Genomic DNA, 15,773 nt, shown 5'->3' on the forward strand with positions numbered 1-15,773 from the left:
GTGGAAGAAGGATGGGCATTGAACTAAATGTTTCATGTTTCTTCCAGGCCTATAATTCTATCACCCTAGGAAAGTCTATTGTTCATAAAAATCCCCAATTGTAAGGCAGAGTTAGTGTATTCCAGACCTACCTGCTTACCTATCCAGGGAGTGTTAGAGGGCATAGGAAATGAAGCTCTTTCTTTTCCTGGAAACACAGAAAAACAGGGTCACTCTATATCTAGCGATGCATTTAATGTCTATTTGGAAACTCTATTCAACAGATGGCTTTCTCAAAGAATGTTCCTTATTCAAGTTTATTAATTGAATAAAAATTTCATCCTTGTAACTGAATGTGGTGTAATTCTAGTGCAATCCCAGTGACTTGAGAGGTAGAGACAGGAGGATTGTAAATTCCAGGCCAGCCCAGGCAACTGAGTGTGACCCTCTCTCAAAAAATAAAAGGGTCTGTGAATGTAGCTCAGTATAGAGTGCCTCTAGGTTCAATCCTCAGTATCACACACACACAAAAAAAATCATGCATGCAACAAAATATCTATTTTTAATAAATATTTTGGTCAAATAAGTGATTTGTTTTATATAAAGCATTTTTCTAGACTTATATATTTTTAGATATTTATTGTTAGATATCAAGAGTGCTTCAACCTAAGTAGATCTTTCTAGTTTATAGACTCTGAGAGCTACAAGACTTTAGAAATCACTTACCATGGGGCTGGGATTGTGGTAGAGCGCTCACCTAGCACGGGCAGGACCGGGGTTCGATCCTCAGCACCACATAAAAATAAAATGCATTGTGTTGTGTCCATCTATGCCAAAAAAATAAATATTAAAAAGAAATCACTTACCATAACCAATCCTCAAATCTCAATTTCAGAGTATGTAAAATATCATGAAGTCACTGGATCAAGGGAAGGTGTGGGCACAGTGATCCTGAATCTTAGCTCCTAGGAGAGAGGTAGGGGGATATAAACAGGAGCTCTACCCCTCAGGACAGTTCTGGGGCAGAGTATAGCCATGGCAGTTGCAAACCAACCAGCTCTAAAAAGTGGGAACATCCAATATGTCATTTTCATTGAGATCAGAGTTAAATCCAACTGTAGAATTGTACAGGAATGAATTATTTACAATTACTGCCTCCAGATGCTTTGCTTACAGAAAGATAAATGACTCAGGGTGCAATGGAAATAATTGACCAAGGCTGGATTAAAGGGGCCACCAATGAAAAACCTCCATTGAGTCCCACCATCTTTTGCTCCTTCCTGTATCATAACAAAGCAATTCCATTTTTTTTTTTTTTTGGCTTGGCATAGTATGAAAAGGCTAATATCCTTGGTGGGGAGGGGAGTAGTATACTATTGTATCCCATCTGAATAAGCCCAGCAACTGTTTCTGGTTTCACTTTTATGATCTCAGTGTTGTATCTCAGGATAAGAAGTTATCACCCTTCTGAACCTAGAAGCGGCTGGAGTGCACTGGCTCAAACATGAAAAGTTCTGTGAATCTTGATTTGCTTGTCTATAACAGGTTTCTGATTGAGGGGCAGTGGAACAACCAACATTCCTATCAGAAAAGACTTGGTTGGCTGCTTTAACTTTTAAAAGAAATCATTTGCTAGAGCATGAGATTCCTCTTGAATGAATTAAGCTTCCAACTCTGTCAGTCTTGGTCTTTGTATGCAAAGTCCTTTTCCATCTGTGAAGTGCCACCTTTTTGATGTGTGATTTCAGTAAAACGGTGTAGCTTCCCTGTGCCTCTGTTTTCTAATCTGTAAACCAAAAATAAACAAAGAAGGTAAATTGATGGTTGAATCAGACCTTGGAAATCTCTGTTCTGCCATTCTGGAATTCTGGGATCACTAGAATGTGAACTCCTCCAAAGCCCAGACTTGATTTTGTGCACCCCTGTTTTCCAGCACTTAGAATGATGGGCTCAATAAATATATGTTAAATGGATGAACAAGGGATGATTTATAGTAACATAATGTCTCCCCCTCAAACCTCGCCCACTTGAATGTTCATTATGCTCCATGCAAACTGTTCTTTTAGTAAATCCAAGAACGTGCCATGTTCTCTTTCGTATCTCTGTGACTTTTCACACGTGGCTTCTCTGCTGGAAACATGCTTATCTTGGTCTACATGGAAAACTTTACTACCAATCTTCAAAACGTGACTAGGTACTGTCTCTGCTGCAAAGTTCTCTGGATCAGGATCTTTCTCCCCTGTATTAACACTGTACTTGGTACATATTTCTACCAAGGTAGATTTTGCTACCAAGTTGTAGTTCTTGGATTGGTTTTCTGTATTTTCCTCCCCTCCCTCAAATTTGAAGCAACTAAGGCTACAGTCATCTATGATAAGCATTCAAAACATTTTCAAAAACTGAATAGTTTTACATACACTTTTAAGAAATTCTTTATAGTACCAAGAATTATGGTATGCTTAGAATCTGGGAATATTAAGTACTTTTTGATTGATTTGCTAGATTACCAGGTACACCACCAAGCTTCAATTTTCTTAGCAGGTATAGGTAGAACACCATTTTAAATGGCATAATCGTGCAGTTACATTTTGTTCCTCTGAAACGTAACATCTACCAACAATAAAACACACATACACACACAAAAAAAAAAAATTAAAAGGGAAAAAACCCCACTTTATTCCATTCCCCAACTGTTCTCTGGACTGGGCTCTTTCTTCCTCTTTTTTCCTTGTCCCCCTCAGTCCTTCTTCCCTACCTGCCCCACCCCCCCAACCCCATAAACACTTGCCTTTTCACAATCTAACTCTGGGCCCTAGAAAAGTATTTAACACACAGCTGATGCTCAAAACCATTTGAGAATGAATAGCTGTCTCTGATTCTGTTCACTGCTGAATTTCTGGAAGGTGCAGTCTGATCTTGCAGACTTCCATTTATTCCTTCTCTGTTTACTCTTTAACCTATCTCAATCTCATTTCTCCTTTCAGAGGTCATCAATGACTTAATTATAAAATCTAATGAAATTATATCCGTCTTCCTCCTGCTTGACTGTATTATAGCATTCAATATAATTTGTCTTATAGAAGTATGATACAACTGAAAAAGTATGAGTTTTAAAGTAGAGAAACCCCAGTTTAAATTAATGCACATCTTTCACTTCCTAGCTATATGACCTTGGGCAAGTCACCTTGTAAAATCTCTCATTATTCTAAAATGGGGCTTTTGATAGCAGTTTCTGAGGGCTGTTAGAAGAGTCAAATACAATTTAGAGCATGAAGCACTTAGCATACTGCCTGTCTTGCTGTAACCAGGCAATAAATTCTGGTTTTTTTCTTTTCTTGACTTCTGAATCATTACCCTTTCTTGGTTTTCTTCCATTCTATCTCTGAACAAATCTTCACATGGGTCCCATTTTCCTTGCCCATCTCTTCTTATTCCACATTTTTTTCCTGCCATATTTTAAATTTCTCCCATCTCTTATCTGAACTATTTGCCATTCATATGATCAATATTCCCAAAATATTTGTGGATTGAATGTTAGTCTCCTGATTGATCTATGTACTTCTCCCCTTTGATTTTCCTGTACATATTTCATGCTATCACTAGAGCTGATACTCCCCAAATACAGGTCAATAACGTCACCCTCCCAGAACAAAAATAAAAATAAAAGCCAATTTGAATATCATCCCTTTATCTGAAGGGTAAAACCTAAATTTCAACTTTCACCATAATCTCTCCCTTGTTTTTTCCACCTCATCTTCTAGTATGTCCTTTAATACAATGTGACATCTTTTCTTATTTTCAGAAACTGAGTATTCACTCTTCCTTGCCTTCTCTCAAACTTCTACTGCCCAATTCTTTTCTATTGAGATGCATGCTTAATGTCTTAAATGCCAGTTCCTCTATAGGACTTCCTTACACCACCTGTTTCCCTCTAGTTAAAATTTATCAATCTTTCCACTCACATCTCTTTTGCCCTTCATTAATCCTGTCTTGCTAGACTGTGCACTCTGATGTACAAAGTGCATCTTATTTATCTTGCTGTGCTCTAGCACTTCCTCAGTTAGAAGTCTTATAGAGTGGTCTAGCTTAACAACTACTTGTAGAATTGAACTGAATTGGAAATGAACATGAGTAGTCCTGTTTCCTAACAAGGGCACAATAAAGGAAATGTAAATAGACCCAGCAAATTCTAACATTTATGGAGCTCTTACTATGTGCTAAGATCTGATCTAAATGGCCTACATTGTTCTAAAATGCCCACAACCACTTCAGGAGAGAGATGTTATTCAGGATCTTGATTTTACAGATAAGAAGATGAAGACGTCCTGCCTGATAGTAGGTAATAGCAAGAGGTCAGAAACTCTGCTAGCTTGACTTTGGGCCTGTGCTTTTAATAACTGGTTGATAGGCTGATATATTCCATGATGCTTCTGAGGAATGTAATTGAGTACCTAAAGCATGGGATGATCAGCCAAGGGTGGATGGGGTGACTGCAGGGAAGTCTTTTCCAGCCTTGGTTTGCACAAAAATTGTCCTGGCAAGATCTAGAGGACAAGAGATAATATCTGTTTGTGCCTTGGTATTCTGGTATCAAAAACAAAGGTAGCCAAATGTTGTTGTGCAAAACAACCTCTGACTCCTAAGACTTTTAATGAGCTATGAAACCAGGAGGGCTTATCGGGTGGCAGTCCTTCTCCTGAGGTGACGTCATTGCTCACCCTGGCTCCAGTGAAGGCTAGTGGAAGCAACCTCTGCTGACCTTGGGCATTCCCCAAGGCTGACAGCCCCCCTTCCCCCAGGCTGTATTCTGGGGAACTAACTCTCCATCAAGGTTTTGAAGTTTTTTTCTCCTTTTTCTTCAGAAAAGAGAAGCAGGACATGATGGCATGGTCAGCCATGATTTTATTTAAATTGTGTTTAGCCAGTGTCAGCCTCCTACTCTACCCTTCTTCTCTAACCACATGAATCCAGTGCAGTTTCCTCTGACCCTTCTTAAGTAACTAGCTGCTTTCTGCTGAAGTGAAGGGGGGATTAGCGAGAGGGAGAGGAGAGGCCATGGGTGGAGTGTAAATTATTCTCTCCAATTCCTTCCCCTGTCCCCATATCCTCCACCCCAGTCCCTTGCTTCACTAGTGCTTTTGATCACTGTATTTCTAGCTCACTGTGCAAGATATTAAAGCCATTTGTGGGTTTCTGAGAAGTGTTTAGCATGTGTGATCAAAATGCCTGAAGCCAGTGGTGGTCCCTTCAGACAGACTTTGTTTTAAGCAGAAGCAAATTGCTTTCACTTTAATGAGAGTCTGGACCTTAGAGACCCAAAAAAAAAACGGTAAGGTAAGGATGGGCCTTTAAGAGATAATCCCTTTCCTTCCCCTGCTTCTAAAGAGGCTCCAGTTACCTTTAAAGAGAAAGCCACTCTAACTGGGCTTGGTAAGGCATTCTAGTCCTTAACTGGCCTTACCCTTGGTAAAAGTTTATCATTTTATTTAGATTGCTAAACACAATCCAAATAAAATGATAAACTTTGACCTGACCTGAACTCCTGCTATCTTGAGGTAGCCAACTCTATGCCAACTCATTTCTATTGTTTAGCAATAGACAAAGCTAGAGATTGCCCTTTGTTCTAATATCCTCCATATTTCCACCTTCCCTGTGAGGAATAAGTCTCACTTGTGTCCAGTGTCTGTTACTTTCCTTGGAACCAAGACTAATGACTAGGGTTGGCCATTCTGAATACTGTTCAGGGCAAGCTCTGTGTCCAGGCTTGAGGTGGGAACTCTTTGTCTTGCAGCAACAGTGTTGAAGGGGACACCCTTGTATTCTTGGGAGTTTCCTGCCCTTGGTGTCCTGGGACAGGTAGGACCATAGGTTAGTGGGGCCTACATCTTCCACCTCACACCTGCTTGGATGTGCATCCCAGAGAAAACTATCCTTTAAGTTGCTATTTTTCAATTAAATTATCTGCTGAAAGTTTCTACTGAATAATAGACTATGTTCTCTATGGGTCTCCAGGAGTAATAGACAGGTGTTGGGTATCCCGGAAAAGGGAGCTTGTGCAGCTGAGAATAAACAACAGTTGCTTGGTAATCTGAGCTTCTTTCATTTAAGTCAGAAGGCTAGCTGTGTGTTGGGGGATGGGGCCTGAGTTGGTCTGGCCACCACCTGTCTGGGGGGCGGAGGCAGGTGGAAAGGTGAGGTCAGTTTCCCAGAGAACCTTGGAGTCACTGAGAACCAAAACGTGAGAGAGGAAAAACGGAGGGTGGGGGATAGAGGGAGCTTGGTGAGTGAATGCAGTGGCTAAGGTTCTAAAAGAGGGTCCTGGAAACTCTTTGGTCCTAGCACCCTGATATCAGCTGCACTGGGCAATTGTTTTTCTAAGCATCGTGCTTCCATTTTCCTGCATGTAAAACTACTGTTGGAATTAAACAGCGCCATGTAATTTCATAATATACCCAACTGAAGCCAGAGTTAGTAAAATTCTGGTGTTACTCATACTGCTTTCCGGAGCTAATGCATTTGATGTGATTTTGGTGGCCTCTAAGCTGACTTCAGAAGGCCCAGGTTCAAGTTCTGGCCTTGTCATCGATGAGTCATTGTCATTTATCGTTAACCTTGGATAAATTACTGCATCTCTCTGTCTCACTTTTATCAAGTGTAAAATGAGAGGAATAAGTCCTCACAGCTAGGACCCCTGGAAAGAGGCAATGTGATGTATGAGAGTCCTTCTAAAAAACATGAAAGTCACATGCAAATAAGAGCACAGGATTCTATAGAGACTCAGTGGAAGGAGAAATTTGTTTGTCCTTAATATGCTTCCAGTTTTCAAGTGACAATGGCTCACAGTTGAAGAGCATTGCATGTTTCAAAGCAGTGACTTATTATTACCTTACTAGGGTGTGTTTTGATTAGTGATTTAATGGATTAATAAGGTTATGGCTTGAAAGGAAGAAGAGACTGCAGATGGAAGTGAGCAAGGACAGTGTTAGGGTTTGTTTTTATTTTTATGTTTTCCAGTGCTGGATGCCCTGGAGCAGGCTTCGGAACCTGAGTTACTAAAGACGGTGTTAGGGAAAAGAGGTACTCTGGGTGTCTGCTTCCAAACCAAGTGAGACCTTCTCAGATTTGGTTTGGAGGAGGTTTTGCCTGAGGCCAGGTGATCATTCTCAACCAGTATTGTGCTCAAAGCCTAAATTAAATCTCACAGGATTTTGGGTCCAGAATCTATTGTAGGACACTTGGCTGAAGTGTATGGGAAGAGGGAACTGGTGGCTCTTTTTCCTTTTGAGAGGCACATGTTTAAATTCAGAGCACACCTGATGAGCATAAAGGGGACTGCACCCTTTATTGACTCTTCTTTTCTCCAAAATACCTGTGGAATGTGTGTGTGTGTGTGTGTGTGTGTGTGTGTGTGTATGTGGTGGTGGTGGGGGGGTCTATTTATTTACTTTTGGTTTTCAAATGAATAGCGGTGTCCTGACTTCCTTTGTTCCCTTGCATCCCAGAAACCTTGGTCTCTTATTTCAACAATCCATCTAACAGGCAGCTTCCTGAAATTGGGAAGTTGTCAGATCCTCTGCAAAGTGCTCCTCCTTGGAGGAAACCAAGGCAGTGATAAACTCTGTGGAGCCTTGGCCTAGCTCCTGATCCTCAAGTTTGGAGTGACAGTACAGCTTCCTCAGTGTCCTGGCAGCGGGAGAGGTGCCTACGCCTTGCCAGTCCTGACACCTGATGGAAAGGGGTTTCTCCTTTCCATGCCATGTCCGGGAGTTAAAATAAAGTGATACCAAATCATCCCTGAGAGAGCCAGTGCCCGGATGTGAAGAGTCAGAAACAGAAGCCCCTGTTCCGGGGGAAGTCATTTTTGGGTGGGCCTGGCCTTGGCTTTTCAGTTGTAGTCTCTCCTTGAGTAAGACGCACTTCCTTGGGTTTCACAGCCTCTCAGAGGTTATGCCATGTCAGGATGCTTTGAGCTGCCCCATGTGTCACTGCAGGGCATGATGGACCCATGGACAGCTGTCTGTGTCACCCTTGATGTTTTGCTGACCTGCAGGGATATAGTTTTTGTTGTTGTTGCAGTAAATTCTGGCTAAGTAATTTCTCCTCAGCTTTGGGACACTTATGAAATGTAACCTTTATCCTGGCCCAGAATCTGGGCATTGACTCTCAAATGGAAACCAGACCCACAGAGAAGGCAAAGAAGAGGCTGGATCCAGTTGTGGACTCTGTGCAGTCTTTGGGGTCCCTCCTGGTCTATTCGTACTGAAGTGGCAACTGTCCTGTTGGGAAGGGGAGGGTTCTCTGATAGCAGCTAGGCTGACTGGATTCTGTCCAGCAGAGGAACCCGGACAGGGTGGATCCCTTCCAAGTCCCATCTCTTAGGTTGATACCTAGGTCTGGGGAGGGCCGGTTCAACACATCTTTGGACACCACTAGAACTCGGATCTCTTCTAGGTTCTGTGATCTGCGGACATACCAGACTTTGTGACCCAGTCCATGACATTGGCAGGCTGAAGCAGAATGTAAACAGTGCCAGGAGTGGAAAGGGGTGCACCTGACTCCTGGGACTCTGTTGATACACTGCCTTGTCTTGTTTGCCCTTCTCTGTTTCATTGTTTCCGTGGGATGGGGCCATGGTATCTGAAGATTATACAGGGTTCAGTCTTTTTTCCTTACTGGTCCCTTGTGTCCTATTGTCTGTCTTTCCTGGGTATGTCATGTTTGGTGTCCTCAGCTTGTGCCACAGAACTGTCGTTTCTTCTCAGCTCATCATTTTGGAAGCAGCCTCCAAAAATCTTGCTTTCTCCCAATAACTATGTGAAGTCTTCCCGTGTCCCCATCTGCACCCCAAATAACTCAAAGCAAGCACCTTTCTTAGGAGCAGAGATTTAGTTGAAAAATCCCGTTTTCCCTCAAACGGGTACCTTGGGTGGCCGAGAGAGTGGGGATTGATTCACCCTCCGCTTCAGCCCCCTCCCCCAGAAAACTGCAAGGAGTTTGCTAATGAGAACTGCCCAGCCAATCATTGCTCTGAGAAACTTTGGTTCGTGCTCCTATTTCATTAGGCTGATTGGAGCAGCCTTTACTGGGAGGTAGATCCCTCCCCACGGGATTCCGTGTACAGTTACACTGCTGTCGCTGCTTCAGCGTACCCTTTCTGGATAGCCCCCCACCCCCCGCCGCCCCAGCCCCCTGCTCCTCCGCCTCCTTTTTTGTTTTTATCCAGTGTCTCGCTTCCTCTCTCTCTCTCTCTCTCCTTCCCTCCCCTCCTACCACTGCCTCTTCCTCCTGCTCTCTACTTCCCTGCAGCGTCAAGCCGGTTCCCCAACCTGGTCTGCTGAACGCAAACCGCTGAGAGTTTGCTGCGCCGCCCCCTGGGGCCCCGGGCTGCCGAGTCTCGCTAAGGCAAAGACGCAAGCAAGCGAGAGATCGCAGTGGAAGACAAACAAGCGCGCGCGAGGGGAGCCCCAGGAGGGCGGCCGGGTGGCTAGCAGGCGGCTCCCGCCGCGCCCGGGTCGCCCCGCCGGCGGCGGCGGACGGCGGGGAGGAAGCGCGCTCCGAAAAGTTCAAGACTACGGGCGGCCGCGCGCCGCGTCGCTTCGCGTCCCTTCCTCGCCGCGCTCCAGGAAAAGGAACTTGCTCTTCTAGCAGCTAGAGACGCGCAAGTTTCCTAACGTGAGAGGGTACCGTGTGTCGAGGGGCCGGGGTGGGGAGCAGCGAGCAGGAGACGCGAGCGAGGCTGCTGGCCGAGGGCGTGGAGGGAGCGCGGAGGCGACAGACCCCGATGCCGGCGGCCAACATGATGGAGAACCTGCAGTTGCCCGCCCTGCAGGTGCCCGAGCCGCAGGGCGCGCAGGAGAGCAGCCCGGTCTGGTCCAGCTCATCTACCCCCACGCTCCGCCGCCGGCGCTTCAAGATGCGCCGGATGAAGAACGTGCAGGAGCAGAGCCTGGAGGCCGGGTTAGCGCAGGACCTGCCTGTCGTCTTGGCTCCTGGTAAGGAGTTCCTGCAGCTGCCGTCCATCGAGATTACGCCCTCCAGCGACGAGGACACCCCGTGGTCCAACTGCTCCACACCCAGCGCTTCCCCGCGCCGAAAGCGCTTCCTTCTCCGCAAGTGGCTGAGGGTGAGGGAGCGGAAGGAGTGCAGTGAAAGCAGGTACGTCCCTGATCCGCCCCTGCCTTCCCGCCCCTCCCCAGAGCCGTCCAGGGCCCCAGGGCAACCTGGTGGAAACTTCCAGGACGAAAGCAGGAGCCTGTCACCAGAGTAGGCTTAAGGCTCAGCGCCGGGTATCAGGGATACTGAACTTATGCTTTCCACACTCAACACCCATTTCCCCAGTCAGGGGCTTCATATTATATGACACGTTGGCAGGAGGTTTCCTGCTGCATTCCATCTCCTTTGATCTTCAAAGCAAAATAAATAATAAAAAAGCAGCAGCTAGTATTTATTGAGCTCTTATTATGTGAGGGCACCTCACCATGTGTCTCCAAATTTTATCCTTACAGGCCTGGCACAGTGGCTCACACCGGTAATCCCATGTGTCGGGAGGCTGAGGCAGGAGGATCGCAAATTTAAAACCAGCCTCAGCAATTTAGCAGGCTGTGTCTCAAAATAAAAAAATAAATAAGGGTTGGGGATTTGTTAAGTGCTCCTGGGTTGAATCCCTGGTACCAGAAAAAAAGAAAAGGGGGAAAAATCAGTAGAGTGAAAGGAAGTATCCTTACAGAAACTCTGGCAGCCTTATTCTGATTCCTATTCTACAGATGGAGATAGTTACTGAGAGGCTCCCCACGTCTGTTGCTGAACTCCGTTTCAGTTTTTATTTTCCATGCGGCTACACCAGGTTGCCTTAAACCAACCCACATGTGTACAGGTGGAGTATTAATGTTGAGTGAGTCACATTTTCTACCACATCAGAGTCACATTTCCATATCACTGTGGCTTGTGCCAGCTACTTTTTTGCTGGGTAAAAGTGATATCTGAGAGGGGCAGTGGTGGGGAGCCAAGTTTTTTTCCACAGAAGGAAAATTGGTATGAAACCCATAGGGCAACTCCACTTGGCCTTGGTGGCAAGAACTGCTTCAGGAAGCTGGGTTTGAACCAAGTCCATTTCCTGTGGGGGCTGGGAGTCCTCTGTAGTTCATTGATACCATCTACCCTATTCATTTACTTTTGGACTCTAGGGCTCTGACTCCTAACAGAGATTTGTGCTTTTGTGTGAAGTAACTGAATCATTGACCACTTTTCCAGGGATTCCTTTACCCCATCTGTTCACTTTCATTCATTGTATTATATTTTATGGGGAGGGGGGTGATGGGGATTGAACACAGGGAACCATTGAGCTACATTCACAGCCCTTTTAATTTTTTTTTTTTTTTTTGAAACAAGATCTTGCTAAGTTGCTTAGGGCCTTACTAAGTTACTGAGGCTGGTTTTGAACTTGCCATCTTCCTTCCTCAACTTCCCCTGCTGCTGGGATTACAGGACATGCACCACTGCAACTGGCTCATTCGGTTTAATTCAACAAGTATTTAACTGAGTGTTCTTATAAGCTCAGGGTGACGTCAGCCGATTGTAGTGATGTTGAGGAGAGTGTGTGTGTTGGGCTGGGTAGAGTGAGGGATGTGGAAGTTGAGAAGAAGGATAGAAGAACATGTGTTTCACTCTTTAGAAAAGGTGGAGTCCCTGGAAGACACATCCTATGCCATGTGGTACTGATTATACAAGAAAAGAGAGCCCTGGAGAAGTAGAGGAAGACTTTTGGGAGGAAGAGACTCAAATCGTGACAAACACTGATAGGTAGAAGGAAATAACAGGAAAGTATGAGGAGAAGGGCAAAAGATGGGCTAACAGGAACCTCATGGGGAAAGGCAGAAGGAACAGGTGAGTCATGTGTCTGAGCTGGGTGCTGAAGAGTGGGGTCAGGTTAGGCAGAACATGAGCATTCTAAGCCTTCCAGAGTTTCTATTTTCTGTTTCAATGACTGAACGTGGTTTTTCCAGCTGATGTAGGTGCAAAGTTTTGTTCTGGGTCTTTCTGTGGACTCTGGGGGTAAGTCTTTCTGTTCTGGGATGTCATTCTGCTACCCTTACCGGAGAATAGAGAGAAATGGGGTGAGTTTGGCAGGAGGGAATCTTGAACTGAGAGTTTGTTGCAGCTTGCTGGCTTTCCCCTCAAATCTGAGAGTCTCTAAAAGAGACCGTGTTTTGATCTTAAGATTCTGCTATGTGTATTGAGGATAAAATATGGAGAAAAGAGTCTTGCCTTGCTGGTTGGCATGGGCATTGGGGGTGGATCTATTTAGATTTAAGGAAGGTGTTCCTGGTTTGGGGTGTTTTTTAAGGGTGTGGTGGAATCTTCAGTTTTGTTGGAGTGGGAATCATACCCTTAAAAATCAGGAAGGATTTTTGCCTCCTATGTAAGTTGAAAAAAGCCTTTTAAGTAGTGGCTTGTTGGATTAGATGAATATATGTTTGTAGTTATCCCTTAGAATCCACAGGGAGTTCATTGTGCAACTTCCTGAGGATACTAAGTCCCTTGTGTAAAATGGCATAGTATTTGCATATAACCTATGCATATCCTCCTTTATACTGTAAATCATCTCTAGATTACCTTATCGCTTAAAAAATGCAAACGCTACCTAAATAGTTGCTGTACTGAGTTATCTGGAAAATAATGATAAGAAAAAAGTCTGTACATGTTCAGTATTGATGCAATTTTTTGTGTGTATGTATGTTCTTGGGAATTGAACTTAGGGACACTCTACCACTAAGATACATCCCTAGTGCTTTTTATTTTTTATTTTGAGATGAGGTCTTGCTCAGTTGCCCAAGCTGGCCTTGAACTGGTGATCCTCCTGCCTTGGCCTCCCAAGTTGCTGGGATTGCAAGGGTGCACCATGGGGCCTGGCTAGGTGAATTTTTTTTTTTTTTTCCAAATCTGAATATTTTCTCTTCACAGTTGGTTGAATCCACAGATGCAGAACTCTCAGATACAGAGGGCAGGCTGTGTTTGTAGAAAAAGGCTGGCTCTGGATTCAAACCTAAATTTGTCTAATTCAGATCTCTACTCTTCACCACTGCTATCCTGCCTCTGTTGGAATCTGTCTGGATTGTGTCTAAAATAAAACCTCATTAGTTTTTGCCTGTGGAGACAGAAGGCTTCTTGGAAAGAAGTGAGCCATCAAGTGAACAGGTGCCTGTAGTAGTCACCAAGATTGCCTGAGAAGGTATTGGCATTTAGAGCCCATGGAGGGCAGAGAGCATCAAGCTTAAAGTCAGAAGACTTGAGCTCACACCTAATTATGTGTTTGATTCACTGTGGAACCTTGGATACATCAGTTTGCCTTGGCAAGTTTACCTTCATCTTTGGAAGGGAATATCTGTGGGCTAATGGAAGGTCACAAGAGGGGAGGTCACAAGGGTGATACAGGGGAAAATGTTTTGTAAACTTCCTCTTGCCAGTCAAGAGCGAAAGCTTGTCATTATTCTGTGAGTCTCTCACATGGAGTAGATGCGTGCCTAACAGTATGGGGTTAGTACTCACATGTCCCAGAGCAGCACCTGAGTCTCCTTGCATGTTACGTGACTTGGAAATAAGACTAGAAAATGGTTTTCTGCTCTGGCTTTGATTAAGGAGGATTAGCATACCTTGTCACATTCCCCACCCCAAATCTACCTTTCTTCAATAGAGAAAAATGTCTTTGAGGCTTGACACACAATTCGGTCTGATGAGGGAGAAGGTAAGGGGCTGGGAGGGCCACAGGTTATGAATTTTAACTGCACTGAGCTTTAAATACGAAGAAGAGTACCAGGAGATCCCCTTCTTCTCCTTAAACCCTGGGGAGAAGTAAGTGGAGAATAGGGTAAAATTTGCATGGTTAGGGGATATAAGGACCAGAAGTATGACACTCGAACACTCCAAGTCCCATCTTGTTTATCTTTATGTCTTCACTGCCTCTCACTGTCCCTGGCCTTCCATGGGGATCCATAGATGTTTGTTGATGACTAAATTGATAATGAGTGAGTGAATAATTCCCTTTTCTCTACTGTTTGAAGTGGAATTTTCTGAGAAAATTTCCTGGAGGAGATGAGTACAGAGCTGAGTTTTTAAAAATAGCTTTATTGAGTTTTAATTTACATACCATAGAATTCACCTATTTATTTTATTTTATTTCCTTAATTTTTATTGTTGGTTGTTCAAAACATTACATAGTTCTTGACATATCATATTTCACACTTTGATTCAAGTGGGTTATGAACTCCCATTTTTACCCCGTATACAGGTTGCAGCATCACATCGGTTACACATCCACTGTTTTACATATTGCTATACTAGTGTCTGTTGTATTCTGCTGCCTTTCCTATCCTCTACTCCCCCATCCCCTCCCCTCCCATCTTCTCTCTCTACCCCATCTACTGTAATTTATTTCTCCCCCTTGTTTTTTTTCCCTTTCCCCTCACTCCCTCTTGTATGTAATTTTGTATAACCATGAGGGTCTCCTTCCATTTCCATGCAATTTCCCTTCTCTTTCCTTTTCCCTCCCACCTCTCACCCCTGTTTAATCTTCTTCTCATGCTCTTCCTCCCAACTCTGTTCTTAGTTACTCTCCTTATATCAAAGAAAACATTTGGCATTTGTTTTTTAGGGATTGGCTAGCTTCACTTAGCATAATCTGTTCTAATGCCATCCATTTCCCTGCAAATTCTATGATTTTGTCATTTTTTTAATGCAGAGTAGTACTCCATTGTGTATAAATGCCACATTTTTTTTTTATCCATTCGTCTATTGAAGGGCATCTAGGTTGGTTCCAGAGTCTTGCTATTGTGAATTGTGCTGCTATGAACATCGATGTGGCAGTATCCCTATAGTAAGCTCTTTTTAGGTCTTTAGGGAATAGACCGAGATGGGGAATAGCTGGGTCAAATGGTGGTTCCATTCCCAGCTTTCCAAGAAATCTCCATACTGCTTTCCAAATTGGCTGCACCAATTTGCAGTCCCACCAGCAATGTACAAGTGTACCCTTTTCCCCACATCCTCACCAGCACTTGTTGTTGTTTGACTTCATAATGGCTGCCAATCTTACTGGAGTGAGATGGTATCTTAGAGTGGTTTTGATTTGCATTACTCTGACTGCTAGAGATGGTGAGCATTTTTTCATGTACTTATTGATTGATTGTATGTTTTCCTCTGAGAAGTGTCTGTTCAGGTCCTTGGCCCATTTGTTGATTGGGTTATTCATTTTCTTATTGTTTAATTTTTTGAGTTCTTTGTATACTCTGGATATTAGGGCTCCATCTGAAGTGTGAGGAGTAAAGATTTGTTCCCAGGATGTAGGCTCCCTATTTACCTCTCTTATTGTTTCTTTTGCTGAGAAAAAACTTTTTAGTTTGAGTAAGTCCCATTTGTTGATTCTAGTTATTAACTCTTGTGCTATGGGTGTCCTATTGAGGAATTTGGAGCCCAACCCCACAGTATGTAGATCGTAGCCAATTTTTTCTTGTATCAGACGCCGTGTCTCTGATTTGATATCAAGCTCCTTGATCCATTTTGAGTTAACTTTTGGAATTCACCTATTTAAAGTGTTGAATTTGGAGCTGGAAGTCTAGCTCAGTGGTAGTGTATGGTAGAAAATGCATAAGATCCTGGGTTCAATTCCCAGGGTGAAAAAAAACATAATTTAATTCAATGGTCTTTAGTATACTCATAAACGTCTGCAGTTTTAAAACATTTCCTCACTTTACAAACTAAGCTGTACTCTTTAGCTAGTACCCTCAATCCCTCCCAACCCAAAT

The 15,773-nt window shown here is 43.7% G+C and overlaps 1 protein-coding gene across 23 annotated transcripts in view; it reads left to right on the forward strand.

Annotated features, from left to right (window-relative positions):
- Gramd1b (GRAM domain containing 1B) overlaps positions 1-15,773 on the forward strand; it is a 273,207-nt gene that overhangs the window by 56,873 nt on the left and 200,561 nt on the right. For 3 of the 23 annotated variants that reach the window (XM_078047200.1, XM_078047201.1, XM_078047199.1), the window contains exon 1: positions 9,111-10,134. The exons of 3 other annotated variants lie outside the window; for them this stretch is intronic. In XM_078047200.1, coding sequence (XP_077903326.1) covers positions 9,761-10,134 — 374 coding nt within the window. In that variant the 5' untranslated portion in view covers positions 9,111-9,760. Of the gene's footprint in view, positions 1-9,014; positions 10,135-15,773 lie in introns of those variants that run through there. 17 more of the 23 variants (XM_078047221.1, XM_078047223.1, XM_078047197.1 and 14 more) reach the window with 13 other exon arrangements.

This window comes from Ictidomys tridecemlineatus, chromosome 4 (genome assembly GCF_052094955.1).
Source record: "Ictidomys tridecemlineatus isolate mIctTri1 chromosome 4, mIctTri1.hap1, whole genome shotgun sequence".
NCBI lineage: Eukaryota > Metazoa > Chordata > Mammalia > Rodentia > Sciuridae > Ictidomys > Ictidomys tridecemlineatus.